Source organism: Macaca mulatta, chromosome 12, assembly GCF_049350105.2.
Source record: "Macaca mulatta isolate MMU2019108-1 chromosome 12, T2T-MMU8v2.0, whole genome shotgun sequence".
Taxonomy (NCBI): Eukaryota; Metazoa; Chordata; class Mammalia; order Primates; family Cercopithecidae; genus Macaca; species Macaca mulatta.
In genome coordinates this window covers 83,916,023-83,931,210 of record NC_133417.1, presented here as the reverse complement: position 1 = coordinate 83,931,210, position 15,188 = coordinate 83,916,023, and the positions used below count along the sequence as shown (strand labels likewise).

The following is a 15,188-nucleotide window of genomic DNA, read 5'->3' as shown; positions in this document are numbered from 1 at the left end:
AATGCTCATATAAATTGTGATAATTACTATTGAATCTTAGTGCTAAAACAAGCCAGCTATTTGTCTACCACTATAGACATACTGTGACAGGATAACCAAATGCATTTTGCCGTCTTCTAAAATTTATTTCTAAGATGATTTTCCTGAGCATTTTAACATCACGTTAATTATCTCTCTCAATTTCCCACTGCCTCTATGGAGAAAAAGAAAAAGAGAGACCAGTCATGTTCCTCACCATTTAGAGTGTGAAATTGCTATGCATTTTCCTTGAAAGAGAGGATAAATTTCTCACTTGTCATTCTCGCTCCATCTAATCTCATTTTATTTATAGATGTAATGCATACAAATTATTGATAAAAGTGCAAACAGAATTACAAATTATAGATTAAAATATTAAAATTTTACCTCCTCTTGCTCATCCTTAATTTCATTTCTTCTCATTAAGTCACCATTTGGTGTGTATTTTTTCAGACCGCTTTCTATACAAATATATGTATAGGATTAGATATGGATTAGACTATGTATTATTTGGAAACTTGCATATTTCACTGCTAAGTTCAATTATAGAGGGAAAAAATAACTATACTTCAACTTTCTCTCTAAGTGAGTTCTTAAGCTACATTTACTTGTAAATGTGTAGATTACTTTCTAGTTAACCTCTTCCTGGTTTCCCTTAGCTAACTATCTGCTTATTCTTAATTAAGTGCCTTAGAATGTTGAAAGTGACTGTATACATAGGACATTATAATTTTGTTTGAAAAATTTGATAGGCATTTGGACAGGAAACAGGTTGGTTTATTTCAGCATACAAAATTAGGTATGAAAGGAGAAGAAAGTTCTTACCAATGACACTTTGTAAATTGACCACATGCAAACACACACCCTCACACAAACACCGTAAGCCAACACACACTCACACAAACACATACGAACATATACCCTTGCACAAACACACATCCCCAGTTGGGCTACTAATTTATGAAAAACATCTACAGGTAACTAACAATGGCACATTAATTTTTATACAAATGTCTTTCCTCTGTATTTCTATTGTAGTTTGCTATTAAAATAGACCAAGCTGAAGATTTCCTCCAGAATACTCATGAGTTTGAGAATGCTGAGTCCTTAAAATCACTTCTTCAGCTTCATGAACATCATACTAAAGGCAAGAAATACGTTTATTTCTCGCAGAAGTGTTTAGAGGTTTTAAAAGATGTTAATGTGAGAATGCTTATGTATGACAGTGTATTTGAAATTTATCTATTTCTGTATACCTCAGCTTGTTCTAAGAAAAGTTAAATAAAGCTTCATTTTTAGTCATCTTCTGAAAGAAAGAAGTAGTTGTAGATATGCTGAGAGGACGGCAGAGGACATGCCTCCAGGAGATTCTGTTATTTGGTCTGCTAGAGTTTAGCTCCTGAGGACAGAGGCCATTTCTTCCTTGTTCATCCTTTTGCCCTTAGCATCTAGCAAGGTTCCTGGCCACATGGTAGATCCTCAAGAAATGTTCTTAGTTGAATAAATCATTGAATTCAGTGAATGTTCCTTCTAAGGGTCAATCAATGAAGGTCATTCTTTAAAAAGCAGGTCTGGATCAGCAAAATTCCTCTTTCACTATTGCAGTTAAAAAATGGAACAGTGAATTTTTCCAGAAGAAAATCTAATAAGACACTCTACAAAAAGATTTTCAATTCCCTTTGAACAACTAGAAAGACAGTCTAGTTGTTAACCAACAATTTGTATGCCAAGGCTTTCTACAAGAATTTGGTGTGGGCCAGGAGTGGAGTAGGGAACGCATTTGTAGAAAAGTAGTAGTTAACCTGTCATCTTTTGCTGTGGAAAGAGGTTAGATAAATAGATAGAAACAACCATTTCCTTTCTGCCTAATATGTCTTCTAGTTTTACTGCCAAATAGAACAGGGGCTGGATGGAAAGACTTCCTGAATTCATTTGTCACAGTTCTAACTTGACTTCCAGCTCCACCAGCCTGTCATTCTGGACTTTAAAAAAACCAAAAGGTGTTTTAAAGTCACAAATAGATTGAGTGTTTATATTACCCTTCAAAAGACTCTAGACAATAGATCATTATGATAAATTACTTATCACAACTTTCTAAAACTCAAAGATTAATGGACTCAATCTTTTCTATGTAAGATTAAAGGACTTAATCTTTCCTATGTAAATTCTTATGAGATCCTACCAAATATGTATATATAATTTCCACTGATTATTGTTCTATAGGACCTATCACTAATAGGGATTATAAAAAGCATCAAAAGCTTGTGCTTTAAAGCAACAGTTGCCTATTATTATACAGCAGTAGTAATCTAGCTAGGTCCAAAGGAAATGAGTAGAATCACGTGAAATTCCTGCTAGGAGACTAGAGGGTAACAGATGGGTTCTGTGGTCTCAGTTCACTCTTCTTTCAACCAACATGATCATCACACAGCAGTTTTACCTCCAGAAACCTGACAGTGACAGATGCTATTGTTGAAGAGTTTCAATACTGAAGCAATCAAATGAAAGCATTCTCCGGAGGGACGGGGGGCTTGGAGAAGTAGGGGCTTTTCCATAAATATTTGGCAATGGAGCTAGCAGGGGAATGTAGCCTTAATGCTGTTTTGTTGTTGCTACTGCTGTTGGCTCCTTCAGAGTTCCTAGGATCTGTGGCACCGTGGGCCAGTTTACATCAGGGACGTGCTGCTTTGTTTGCACTTCTCTGGCATCCAGCTGACAGTGAAACTGATGTCTTGCTTTTCGGGGGTACAGCCTTCGAGAGTCCACTGGGTCTCCTTAGTCCGAGGAGATGGATAAAAATGCTAGTGGAAGACAGGAAACATAGTTTATTTTTGTGATGAAAAAATATTCTTCCATCTTGATGACATATTTATTGTGAGAGTTTGTGCCCTTCTGTGTGATACTTGAAGCACAGAGATGACAGAAAACTCTGGTCAGGACACTTCTTCCCAGTTCATATGCCCAGTGGCGGCTTCAAGGGCTTTTGTTTTCATAAAACAAAAAAATGAGAGTTGATGCAATTTATTAACCAACTACTTCTGTGGGATATGATTAAGATTAGTGGATTTGAAATGCTTATTAAAGGGTGAAATTCTGATTTTTTAGTTAAGGGCTTCATATCTATTATCTTTAAATTTAAGCAATAAAATATGTCTGTAAGTGCAGCTAGCCATTCTAGTAAGTTTCTGAGATGTTGATCGGTTGAGTAGTATAAAACATGAGTGTCAGGGTGACAAAAGCTGGAAAAACTGTAATCAAACTTACCCCTAATAGTCACTTTATTTCAATTAGCTTCACCTATGCTTTCTCCTTATTCAGCAATGCTAAGGTTCTCTACTATGTAAGAAATATATTCTTTAACACTATGGGAGTCAGAACCAGGATTAATGGGTTGAAGTTTCTGCCCCCTGGAATGTTTCAGAATAAGTTGGTTCCCTCTACTACATAACAATCCTTGAAATAGAGGGAATAATATACCTTTTTCCAGTCTTCTCTCCTTGGGGTTAAAATTAACCTAGTTAAATTCTTCCAGCAAATATGGTTTCCAGATTACTTACTGGCCTAGTTGCCCTCAATCAAAGAACACATAATTAAATACTGTTTTCTGAACCCATAACCTGGTGAGAAATCCAGGGCCACGTGTCAGGGGAGTACATGGCCCTTTTCCTCAGGAAGCCTGCAGTTTATCAGGACATGTGCATATTCCTTGGTAACTCCCTCTGTACTTCCTATGGGTACTTCAGTACATCACCTCACACACTGTGTAGTAATGATTTGTTTTCTTATTTATCTTCATCATCAGGTTGTGAGACCCTAGATCTCTGAAGCTGAGAATAGTGTGCAACCTGAAGTATATTCGTTCAGTGTTATTTGTGTATAATTCCAATGTATGACATGGCAGAATGATACAAAAGTGAGCAACACACAAGGTGCCATAGGGACATTAAGGAGAAGAAAATTTACTCTAAGCTCCAAAGAATGACAACTGCACCCTCCAGTTTTCTAAGGATCTTCTTAAAATGAATGTAAGAACTGAGAAGCTGCATCACAGGAAGGGTCATATTACTTCTTTTTTCTTCTTGGATGTTGTATATATCTTATTTTAAAATTTATTTTTACTTAGTTTTTTTATTATACTTTAAGTTCTGGGGTACATGTTCAGAATGTGCAGTTTTGTTACGTAAGTATACGCTTGCCATGGTGGTTTGCTGCACCCATCAACCCGTCACTTACATTAGGTATTTCTCCTAATGTTATCCCTCCTCTAACTCCCGCCCCCAGACAGGCCTCACTGTGTGATGTTTCCCTCCCTGTGTCCATGTGTTCTCATTGTTCAACTCCCACTTATGAGTGAGAACATGTGGTGTTTGGTTTTCTGTTCTTGTGATAGTTTGCTGAGAATGATGGTTTCCAGCTTCGTCCATGTCCCTGCAAAGGACATGAACTCATCTTTTTTTATGGCTGCATAGTATTCCATGGTGTGTGTATATGTGCCACATTTTCTTTATCCAGTTCATTATTGATGGACATTTGGGTTGGTTCCAAGTCTTTGCTATTGTGAATAGTACTGCAGTAAACATACATGTGTATATGTCTTTATAGTAGAATGATTTATAATCCTTTGGGTATATACCCAGTAATGGGATTGCTGGGTCAAATGGTATTTCTAGTTCTAGATCCTTGAGGATTCACCACACTGTCATCCACAATGGTTGAACTAATTTACACTCCCACCAACAGTGTTAAAGCATCCCTATTTCTCCACATTCTCTCTAGTATCTGTTGTTTCCTAACTTTTTGATGATTGCCATTCTAACTGGCATGAGATGGTATCTCATTGTGGTTTTGATTTGCATTTCTCTAATGAACAGTGATGATGAGCATTTTTTCATATGTTTGTTGGCTGCATAAATGTCTTCTTTTGAGAAGTATATGTTCATATCCTTTGCCCACTTTTTGATGGGGTGGTTTTTTTCTTTTAAATTCGTTTTTTTTGTTTGTTTGTTTGTTTGTTTGTTTTTTGGTGGAGTCTCGCTTTGCCACCCAGGCTGGAGTGCAGTGGCGCAATCTCAGCTCACTGCAACCTCCGCTTCCCTGGTTCAAGTGATTCTTCTGTCTCAGCCTCCCGAGTAGCTGGGACTTCAGGCGTGTGCCACCAAGCCCAGCTAATTTTTGTATTTTTAGTAGAGACAGGGTTTCACCATATTGGCCAGGCTGGTCTCAAACTCCTGACCTCGTGATCCACCCGCCTTGGCCTCCCAAAGTGCTAGGATTACAGGCATGAGCCACCGTGCCCATAATTTTTCTTGTAAATTTGTTTAAATTCTCTGTAGATTCTGGATATTAGCCCTTTGTCAGATGGATAAATTGCAAACATTTTCTCCCATTCTATAGGTTGCCTGTTCACTCTGATGATAGTTTCTTTTGCTGTTCAGAAGTTCTTTACTTTAATTAGATCCCATTTGTGTATTTTGGTTGTTGTTGCCATTGCTTTTGGTGTTTCAGACATGAAGTCTTTGCCCATGCCTGCCTTGAATGGTATTGCCCAGGTTTTCTTCTAGGATTTTTATGGTCCTAGATCTTACGTTTAAGTCTTTGATTCATCTTGAGTTGATTTTCATATAAGATGTAAGGAAGGGGTCCAGTTTCTGTTTTCCATATATGGCTAGCAGGTTTCCCAACACCATTTATTAAATAGGTAATATTTTCCCCATTGCTTGTTTGTGTCAGGTTTGTCAAAGATCAGTTGGTTGTAGACGTGTGGTGTTATTTCTGAGGCCTCTGTTCTGTTTCATTGGTCTATATCTCTGTTTTGGTACCAGTGCCATGCTGTTTTGGTTACTGAGGCCTTGTAGTATAGTTTGAAGTCAGGTAGTGGGATGCCTCCAGCTTTGTTCTTCTTGTCCAGGATTGTCTTGGCTATGTGGGCTCTTTTTTTGTTCCATTTGAACTTTAAAGTAGTTTTTCCAATTCTGTGAAGAAAGTCAGTGGTAGCTTGATGGGGATAGCATTGAATCTATAAATTACTTTGGGCAGTATAGCCATTTTCACGATATTGATTCATCCTATCCATGAGCATGGGATGTTTTTCCACTTGTTTGTGTCCTCTCTTATTTCCTTGAGCAGTGGTTGGTAATTTTCCCTGAAGAGGTCCCTCACATCCCTTATAAGTTGGATTCCTAGGTATTTTATTCTCTTTGTAGCAGTTGTGAATGGGAGTTCACTCATGACTTGGCTCTCTGTTTGTCTGTTATTGGTGTATAAGAATGCTTGTGATTTTTGCACATGGATTTTGTATTCTGAGACTTTGCTGAAGTTGCATATCAGCGTAACGAGATTTTGGGCTGAGACGATAGAGTTTTCTAAATATACAATCATGTAATCTGCAAACAGAGACAATTTGACTTCTTCTCTTCCTATTTGAATACCATTTATTTCTTTCTCTTGCCTGACTGCCCTGGCCAGAACTTCCAATACTATGTTGAATAGGAGTGTTGAGACAGGGCATCTTTGTCTTGTGCCAGTTTTCAAAGGAAATGCTTCCAATGTTTGCCCATTCAGTTTGATATTGGCTGTGGGTTTGTCATAAATAGCTCTTATTATTTTGAGATACATTCCATCGATACCTAGTTTATTAAGGATTTTTAGCATGAAGAGGTGTTGAATTTTATTGAAAGCCTTTTCTGCATCTATTGAGATTATCATGTGGTTTTTGTCATTGGTTCTGTTTATGTGATGCATTATGTTTATTGATTTGCATATGTTGAATCAGCCTTGCATCCCAGGGATGAAGCTGACTTGATCGTGGTGGATAAGCTTTTTGATGTGCTGCTGAATTAGGTTCACCAGTATTTTATTGAGGATTTTCGCATCGATGTTCATCAGGGATATTGGCCCAAAATTGTCTTTTTTTGTTGTGTCTCTGCAGGCTTTGGTATCAGGATGATGCTGGCCTCATAAAATGAGTTGGGGAGGATTCCCCCTTTTTCTATTGTTTGGAATAGTTTCAGAAGGAATGGTACCAGCTCCTCTTTGTACCTCTAGTAGAATTCAGCTGTGAATCCGTCTGATCCTGGACTTTTTTTTTGGTTGGTAGGCTATTAATTACTGCCTCAATTTCAAAACTTGTTATTGGTTTATTCAGGAATTCGACTTCTTCCTGGTTTAGACTTGGGGGAGTGTATGTGTCCAGGAATTTATCCAATCCTTCTAGATTTTCTAGTTTATTTGCATAGAGGTGTTTATAGTATTCTCTGATGGTACTTTGTATTTCTGTGGGATCGGTGATGATATCCCCTATATCATTTTTTATTGTGTCTATTTGATTCTTCTCTCTTCTTAACCAGTCTGGCTAGCAGTCCGTTTTGTTGATCTTTTCAAAAAACCAGCTCCTGGATTCAGTGATTTTTTGGATTTTTTGCATTTCTATCTCCTTCAGTTCTGCTCTGATCTTAGTTATTTCTTGTCTTCTGCTAGATTTTGAATTTGTTTGCGGTTGCTTCTCTGGTTCTTTTAATTGTGATGTTAGGTTGTCAATTTCAGATCTTTCCTGCTTTCTTTTGTAGGCATTTAGTGCTATAAATTTCCCTCTACACACATCTTTAAATGTCCCAGAGATTCTGGTACACTGTGTTTTCATTCTCATTGGTTTCAAAGAACATCTTTATTTTTGCCTTCATTTCCTTATTTACCCAGTAGTCGTTCAGGAGCATGTTGTTCAGTTTCCATGTACTTGTGCAGTTTTGAGTGAGTTTCTTAATCCTGAGCTCTAATTTGATTGCACTGTGTTCTGAGAGACTGTTACGATTTCCATTCTTTTGCATTTGCTCTGGAGTATTTTACTTCCAATTATGTGGTCAATTTTAGAATAATTGTGATGAGGTGCTGAGAAAAATGTATATTCTGTTGAATTGGGGTGCAGAGTTCTGTAGACGTCTATTAGGTCTGCTTGTTCCAGAGCTGAGTTCAAGTCCTGAGTATCTTTGTTAATTTTCTGTCTCGTTGATCTGTCTAATATTGACAGTGGGGTGTTAAAGTGTCCCACTATTATTGTGTGGGAGTCTAAGTCTTTTTGTAGGTCTCTAAGAACTTGCTTTATGAATCTGGGTGCTCCTGTATTGGGTGCATGTATATTTAGGATAGTTAGCTCTTCTTGCTGCATTGATCACTTTCCCATTATGTAATGCTCTTCTTTGTCTCTTTTGATCTTTGTTAGTTTAAAGTCTGTTTTATGAGATGAGGATTGCAACTCCCGCTTTTTTTTTACTTTCCATTTGCTTGGTAAATATTCCACCACCCTTTTATTTTGAGCCTATGTGTGTCTTTGCACATAAGATGGGTTTCCTGAATACAGCACTCTAATGGGTCTTGACTCTATCCAATTTGCCAGTCTGTGTCTTTTAATTGGTCCAGTTAGCCCATTTACATTTAAGGTTAATATTGTTATGTGTGAATTTGATCCTGTCATTATGATGTTAGCTGGTTGTTTTGCCTGTTAGTTGATGCAGTTTCTTCATAGTGTCAATGTTCTTTACAATTTATTATGGTTTTGCAGTGGCTGGTATGAGTTGTTCCTTTCCATGTTTAGTGCTTCCTTCAGGAGCTTTTGTAAGGCAGGCCTGGTGGTGACAAAATCTCTCAGCATTTCCTTGTCTATAAAGGATTTTATTCCTGCTTCACTTAGGAAGCTTAGTGTGGCTGGATATGAAATTCTGGGCTGAAAATTCTTTTCTTTAAGAATGTTGAATATTGGCCCCCACTGTCTTCCGGCTTGCAGGGTTTCTGCCGAGAGATCCGCTTTTAGTCTTTGTGTGTAACCCGACCTTTCTCTCTGGCTGCCCTTAACATTTTTTCCTTCATTTCAACCTTGCTATATCTGACGATTGTGTGTCTTGGAATTGCTCTTCTTGAGGAATATCTTTGTGGTGGTCTCTGTATTTCCTGAATTTGAACGTTGGCCTGCCTTGCTAGGTTGGGGAAGTTTTCCTGGATAATATCCTGAAGAGTGTTTTCCAACTTGGTTCCATTCTCCTCATCACTTTCAGGTACACCAATTGAACATAGATTTGGTCTTTTCACATAGTCCCATATTTCTTGGAGGCTTTTCTTGTTCCTTTTTATTCTTTTTTCTCTAATCTTGTCTTCTCTCTTTATTTCATTAATTTGATCTTCAATCACTGATATCTTTTCTTCTGCTTGATCGATTCAGCTATTGAAACTTGTGCATGCTTCACAAAGTTCTCGTGCTGTGTTTTTCAGCTCCATGAGGTCATTTATGTTCTTCTCTGCACTGGTTATTCTAGTTAGCAATTCGTCTAACCTTTTTTTCAAGCTTCTTAGCTTCCTTGCATTCGGTTAGAACATGCTCCTTTAGCTCGGAGGAGTTTGTTATTACCCACCTTCTGAAGCCTACTTCTGTCAATTCGTCAAATTCATTCTCCATCCAGTTTTGTTCCCTTGCTTGTGAGGAGTTTTGATCCTTTGGAGGAGAAGAAGCGTTTGGGTTTTGGAATTTTCAGCCTTTTTGCACTGGTTTCTCCCCATCTTTACGAATTTATCTACCTTTGGCCTTTGATGTTGGTGATCTTTGGATGAGGTCTTTGAGTGGATGTGCTATTCCTTTCTGTTTGTTAGATTTCCTTCTGACAGTCAGGTCCCTCTGCTGCTGGTCTGCTGGAGTTTGCTGGAGGTCCATTCCTGACCCTGTGTGCCTGGGTATCACCAGTGGAGGCTGCAGAACAGCAAAGATTGCCACCTGATCTTTCCTCTGGAAGCTTCATCCCAGAGGGGCACCTGCTAGATGCCAGTCAGAGCTCTCCTGTATGAGGTATCTGTCAGCCCCTACTGGGAGGTGTCTGCCAGTCAGGATACACAGGGGTCAGGGACCCACTTGAGGAGACAGTGTGACCCTTAGCAGAGTTTGAATGCTGTGCTGGGAGGTTCACTACTCTTCAGATCTGTCAGGCAGGGATGTTCAAGTCTGCTGAAACTTTACCCATAGTTACCCCTTTCCCCAGGTGCTCTGTCCCAGGGAGATGGGAGTTTTATCTCTAAGTCCTTGATGGGAGCTGCTGCCTTTTTTTCAGAAATGCCCTGCTCAGAGAAGAGAAATCTGGCAGTCTGGCCACAGCAGCCTTGCTGAGCTGCAGTGGGCTCCCCCCAGTTTGAAATTCTCAGTGGCTTTGTTTACACTGTGAGTGTAAAACTGCCTACTCAAGCCTCAGCAACTACGGATGCTCCTACCCCCACCAAGCTCGAACGTCCCGGGTCGATCTCGGACTGCTGCTGTGCTGACAGCGAGAATTTCAAGCCAGTGGATCTTAGTTTGCTGGGCTCTGTGGGGGTGGAACCTGCCGAGCCAGACCACTTGGCTCCTTGGCTTCAGCACCCTTTCCAGGGGAGTGAAGAGTTTTGTCTCACTGGTGTTCAAGGTGCCCTGGGGTATGGAAAAAAAGAACTCCTGTAGCTAGTTCGGTGTCTGCCCAAATGGCTGCCCAGTTTTTTGCTTGAAACCCAGGGGCCTGGTGGGGTGGGCACCGGAGGGGATCTCCTGGTTTGTGGGTTGCGAAGAAAATTCCCCTACCCCTTGTGCTTCCTGGGTGAGGTGACACCCCACCCTGCTTTGGCTCGCCTTCTGTGGGCTGCACCCACTGTCCAACCAGTACCAATGAGATGAACTGGGTACCTCAGTTGGAAATGCAGAAATCACCTTCCTTCTGTGTCGATCTATCTAGGAGCTGCAGACTGGAGCTGTTCCTATTCAGCCATCTTGCCAGCAATCGTGAATGTTTTTTATATCTTAAACCTAGCTAGGGTATACATTCCTGGTGGCCCATTATACTATTATCTGTACTTTTGTCTCTATTTGAAAATACCCATTAATTATGTTCAAGAGAAACCATCCCACTGGGGAACATTTAGAATAATTTTTGAAGTATTAGGAAGAAATATCATACATTATCTCAGGACCAAGATGGTGACCTTGATGGATTTTATAAAGTACTCATTTGGAAAGTTTATTTAACAAGCTATAAACCTATCCACCTTGTGTATACCTATTATACCATCTTAAATTGGTTATTTATACTTAATAATTGTGGCAAACTATAGAGGTATTAATATAAAATATGATGTATTTTGTGAACTTTAATGATAATTTTTTAGATAGATTGAAAATTAATCAGAACAATTAATGAAAATTTATCAACTATTTTCTAAGTTCACATGAGAAGGTATTGTGTCAGTAAGAAGGATTTTGTATGTGCTGATATACAATCTTTAAAATAAATTGACTGTAAAGATGTTCTTGAAGGTCGCAATATATCTAGACAGTTTACCCTTGGGGAAAAACACATCACTTTGTAAGATCAACTGATGGAATAAATAGCTAGGAAAATGTAAACTGTGAAGAAACAAAATGTAAGAAACTGAAAGACTGAGGGAACTGGCAGAGGAAACTGAGGGAAGAATCCATCCACCTCAACAGCCGTCATGGTGGCAGATAACAGACTGACTCAGCCTGGATACATTTTACAAGTTAATGCTGGCTCAGGAGGCTGTGTGCGTGGCAATATTGTGGTAGTTGTTATATTATTTTGGCAGAAGGTGAAACAGAAAACCAGGAAAAAAAAATGTGAATTGTAATTTTGGCTAATTGTTCGTGTTCTCACGGGAACCAGAACAGGTTGACCATTAGTCTGCAATACCCTGAGGACCTAAAGTTGTGCCTCCCTCTCTCATTTGCAAAGTCTAATATGTAAGAGTTAGTTACAGGAAGGAAGGAAACCCTGTGGAGACCCTGTTGCCTTCCCAAACTTCTCACGTGTGGGCTGTATGTGTGTGTATGTTTGTGTGTAGCTGTTCACAATATCATAACAAACTCTTCAGTGCAAAGGAAAAATACTATTTCTCTCTATATATAAAAGGAGACTCCATCATACTTCTTACTTCTTTAAGGATATACAAATTAAACTCTTTAGTCTGATAGGTAAGGCCTGCTATAACTCGTTTCTCCAGTTGTGTCTTGGACCTTCCCGTAAGAACTTGTTCTGAGCAGATAGATCTTTTCCTGAACCCTACCCCCAGTCCCATCTTGTTCATGTTTGCTTCCATTTCTTTTTTCCAAAGAAATTGACTTGAATTATGATGTTCTCCCTGACTTTTCTTACACTATCTACATTCTCCCGTTCTTCTGACTTGGTTGAAGTCTGTGGTTGTTTTTGTCTTTTGTTTCTTCGCATTGTTGACTCACAATCAAATTGCCCAGGGGACATAATCACACTGTCATTCGGAGCAGATACTACTAGCTAATATTTTACAGGACAGATCTAGGTCATGTGGAATAAACTACTTCAAATTATTTCCTTTTCATCTCAAAATGCCTTTTTACAGTATATTCACTTATCTTATTCTCTCCTCCAGCTTTCTCCCCCCCCCAAAAAAAAGGGTGTCAATTGAAAGAGAAAACTGGCCCAACTACCTCAGCCTACATCATCGCTGTGTAATAAACTGCCAAGAATGCTGAAGTTGAGTGTGTCCCTATAGTGGAAATAACACTGAGTTATACTAATCACAAGTCTTGAGTTTCAGCACCGGTTCAGTCCATTTTTATTAGTGTCAGACTTGGTAAGATGCTTACTCTCCCAGTGTTCTCCACAGTTCCCCCATCCTGAAAATAAAATAATAATAATAAAAAACAGTATATTTGACCCTGTTATTCTCTCAAGACACTATCCTAGCATTTTCTTATAAAAACAAATGTCTCAAAGATTGTCCTGCTTGTTGCCTTCCCACTTCTCAGCTCACTTTCTTCTCACTTCTCATTGCCTTCTCACTCCTCACCCTGGTAACTTGGCTTCTGTTTCCATCACAAAACTCAAAGTCTTCTCAACTTCTCTTTTATACATCTCTGGAGAACTTCTGATCTCTAACATCTGTAGCTCTCCCAATCTCCTCCCCCCGCATTTCAAAATATTTGTTCTCGCTCTATCATTCTACAAAAATGATAGCAAATCTCCTGTACCAGTCACCGTGCTAAGTGCTGGATGCAGTCATGGTCTCTATCCTCATGTTGCAATGGAGCCTAGTGGCAAAGACAGACATTAAGTGTGAGAGTATTTGATCCCATTTGGTTTGTCCTTTGAGGAAGTGACAGTTGACATGAAGTATGAGTACAGTAAAGGTAACGAAGGAGGGTGTTGAGGAGAATGGTGTCCCTGTGAGTGGACATAGTGAAAAGTTCAGGGTCAGGAGGGAGTATAGCATGTGTGAGGAATTTAAAGAAGAATGAAAAATTGAGAAATTGAGACAATTTGAAAAGGACGGAAGAGACTAGACCATGCCAGACATAGTAATCTACATTAAGGGGTCTGTCTTTAATTTTAAGGCAATGGGGTGCCATTGTTTAAGTGTGTGTGTGTGTGTGTGTGTGTGTGCATGCATCTGTGTGTGAGAGAGAGAGGAAGGAAGGAAGGAAGGAAGGAAGGAAGGAAGGAAGGAAGGAAGGAAGGAAGGAAGGAAGGAAGGAAGAAAGAAAGAAAGAAAGAAAGAAAGAAAGAAAGAAAGAAAGAAAGAAAGAAAGAAAGAAAGAAAGAAAGAAAGGAGGGAGGGAGGAAGGGAGGGAGGGAGGGAGAGAGAGAAAGGAAAGAAAGAAAGAAAGAAAGAAAGAAAGAAAGAAAGAAAGAAAGAAAGAAAGAAAGAAAGAAAGAAAGAAAGAAAGAAAGAAAGAAAGAAAGAAAGAAAAAGAGATGTTATGTTTAGAAAAGATCGCTGTGGCTAAAGTCTGGAGCATTGATAGATGGATTGGAGAGAGGATATAATTAAGAGAAGACTGTACATCCAGGCAACAAATGATGCTTTCCATGGTGAGGATAGAAAGAAGTAGACAGATGCCAGAGATACCATGTAATATCAACAGGTCTTGATGATGGCGGGTTGAAGGAGAGGGATGTCATGGACAACTCCTTCATTTCTGCCCGATGGAGACTGGACAGTTCCCCAACTGCTCCTTCAGTTGATCCGCAAGTGTAGATGCCTCTCAATGTGCTATTCTCAACTCTTTCTTCTTCTACACTTTCTCCCTTAGTAGTTCTTCAATTTCTAGCTTAACATCTCAATTCTACAAGATGTTACCCAAACTTACAATGCTATTTACTCCAGAGATCACATACTGGTAGCCCATTTGGGAGATATCGATGCTTCATTATCCTGTGATTTTTTTTAATTAAAAAATATGAATTATGAAAGATTTAGAAGTTAGAACTTTCATATAAAATTTGCATTTGAAACTCTTTTAATAATTGGAAGCTCCATCAACACTGAACCCATATTCTTCATGTCAACAGTTCGTCAGAACTGAGTGACAGCTGACCCTTTTAGCAAGTATTTTCCACTTTGCTGTAGTCCCTGACATTTGGGCACCTGGCCACCACATTTATTGAGTTTCTGTTTGGTCATCCCAGGCACTAGCCTTTAAACCTCAGCTTTAGTCCAATCACCTTAGAATGTAGAACATTTACCCAGCATCATACCGCTGAAAACTGCAGCAATGTCAAAATCCCACGCTCATTCTACTCCCTGCCTGAATCACACAATTGCTGAACAAAGCATCCCATCAGTTGGCAGTTAGCACTATCACAATTGCTAGGCTAAGGTGTTTGACCAGTTTTTTCTTTGAAGTACTGTAGGCAGTTTCTGTCCACATATTTTAATTCCTTGCAGCACAACTTGTTTTTTATTAACATAAAAATTACATATATTTTACATTGTGAAGAGTCCAAATATTGCTGTATAAAAGCTTGCTAATATCATTATTCTTTCTTCTTTCTAATTTTCTTCTAGAACTCTTGGAACGGTCTTTAGCCCTTTTAAACAAAAGTCAACAACTCACTGACTTCATAGAAAAATTCAAGTGTGAAGGACCTAATGTGAATCCTGAGTTGATTCAGGGAGCTCATAGCAGCTGTCTGAAGATTGACAGCCTTCTTGAACTTCTACAAGACAGGAGAAGACAGTTAGACAAGTACTTGAAGCAACAGTGGCAAGAATTGAGTCAGGTTCTGCAGATATGTCAGTGGGACCAACGAGAAAACCAGGTAACCCAAAGGGGCATTGGATGATGTTCCAGTCTCAGCTGATTAGTTGTTATAGGGATTAACCATTCCCCGGGGCAG

The 15,188-nt window shown here is 39.1% G+C and overlaps 1 protein-coding gene and 1 long non-coding RNA gene across 12 annotated transcripts in view; one reads left to right on the top strand and one right to left on the bottom strand.

The window, feature by feature from the left end:
• Positions 1 to 15,188, top strand: part of CCDC141 (coiled-coil domain containing 141) — a 247,151-nt gene that overhangs the window by 69,046 nt on the left and 162,917 nt on the right. For 10 of the 11 annotated variants that reach the window (XM_077957279.1, XM_077957276.1, XM_028830891.2 and 7 more), the window contains 2 exons: positions 1,057 to 1,165; positions 14,857 to 15,110. In XM_077957279.1, the coding sequence (XP_077813405.1) occupies positions 1,057 to 1,165; positions 14,857 to 15,110 (363 nt within the window). The remainder of the gene's footprint in view (positions 1 to 1,056; positions 1,166 to 14,856; positions 15,111 to 15,188) is intronic. The other variant, XM_077957282.1, reaches the window with a different exon arrangement.
• Positions 1 to 15,188, bottom strand: part of LOC114671364 (uncharacterized) — a 101,018-nt gene that overhangs the window by 29,234 nt on the left and 56,596 nt on the right. The window lies entirely within an intron of this gene.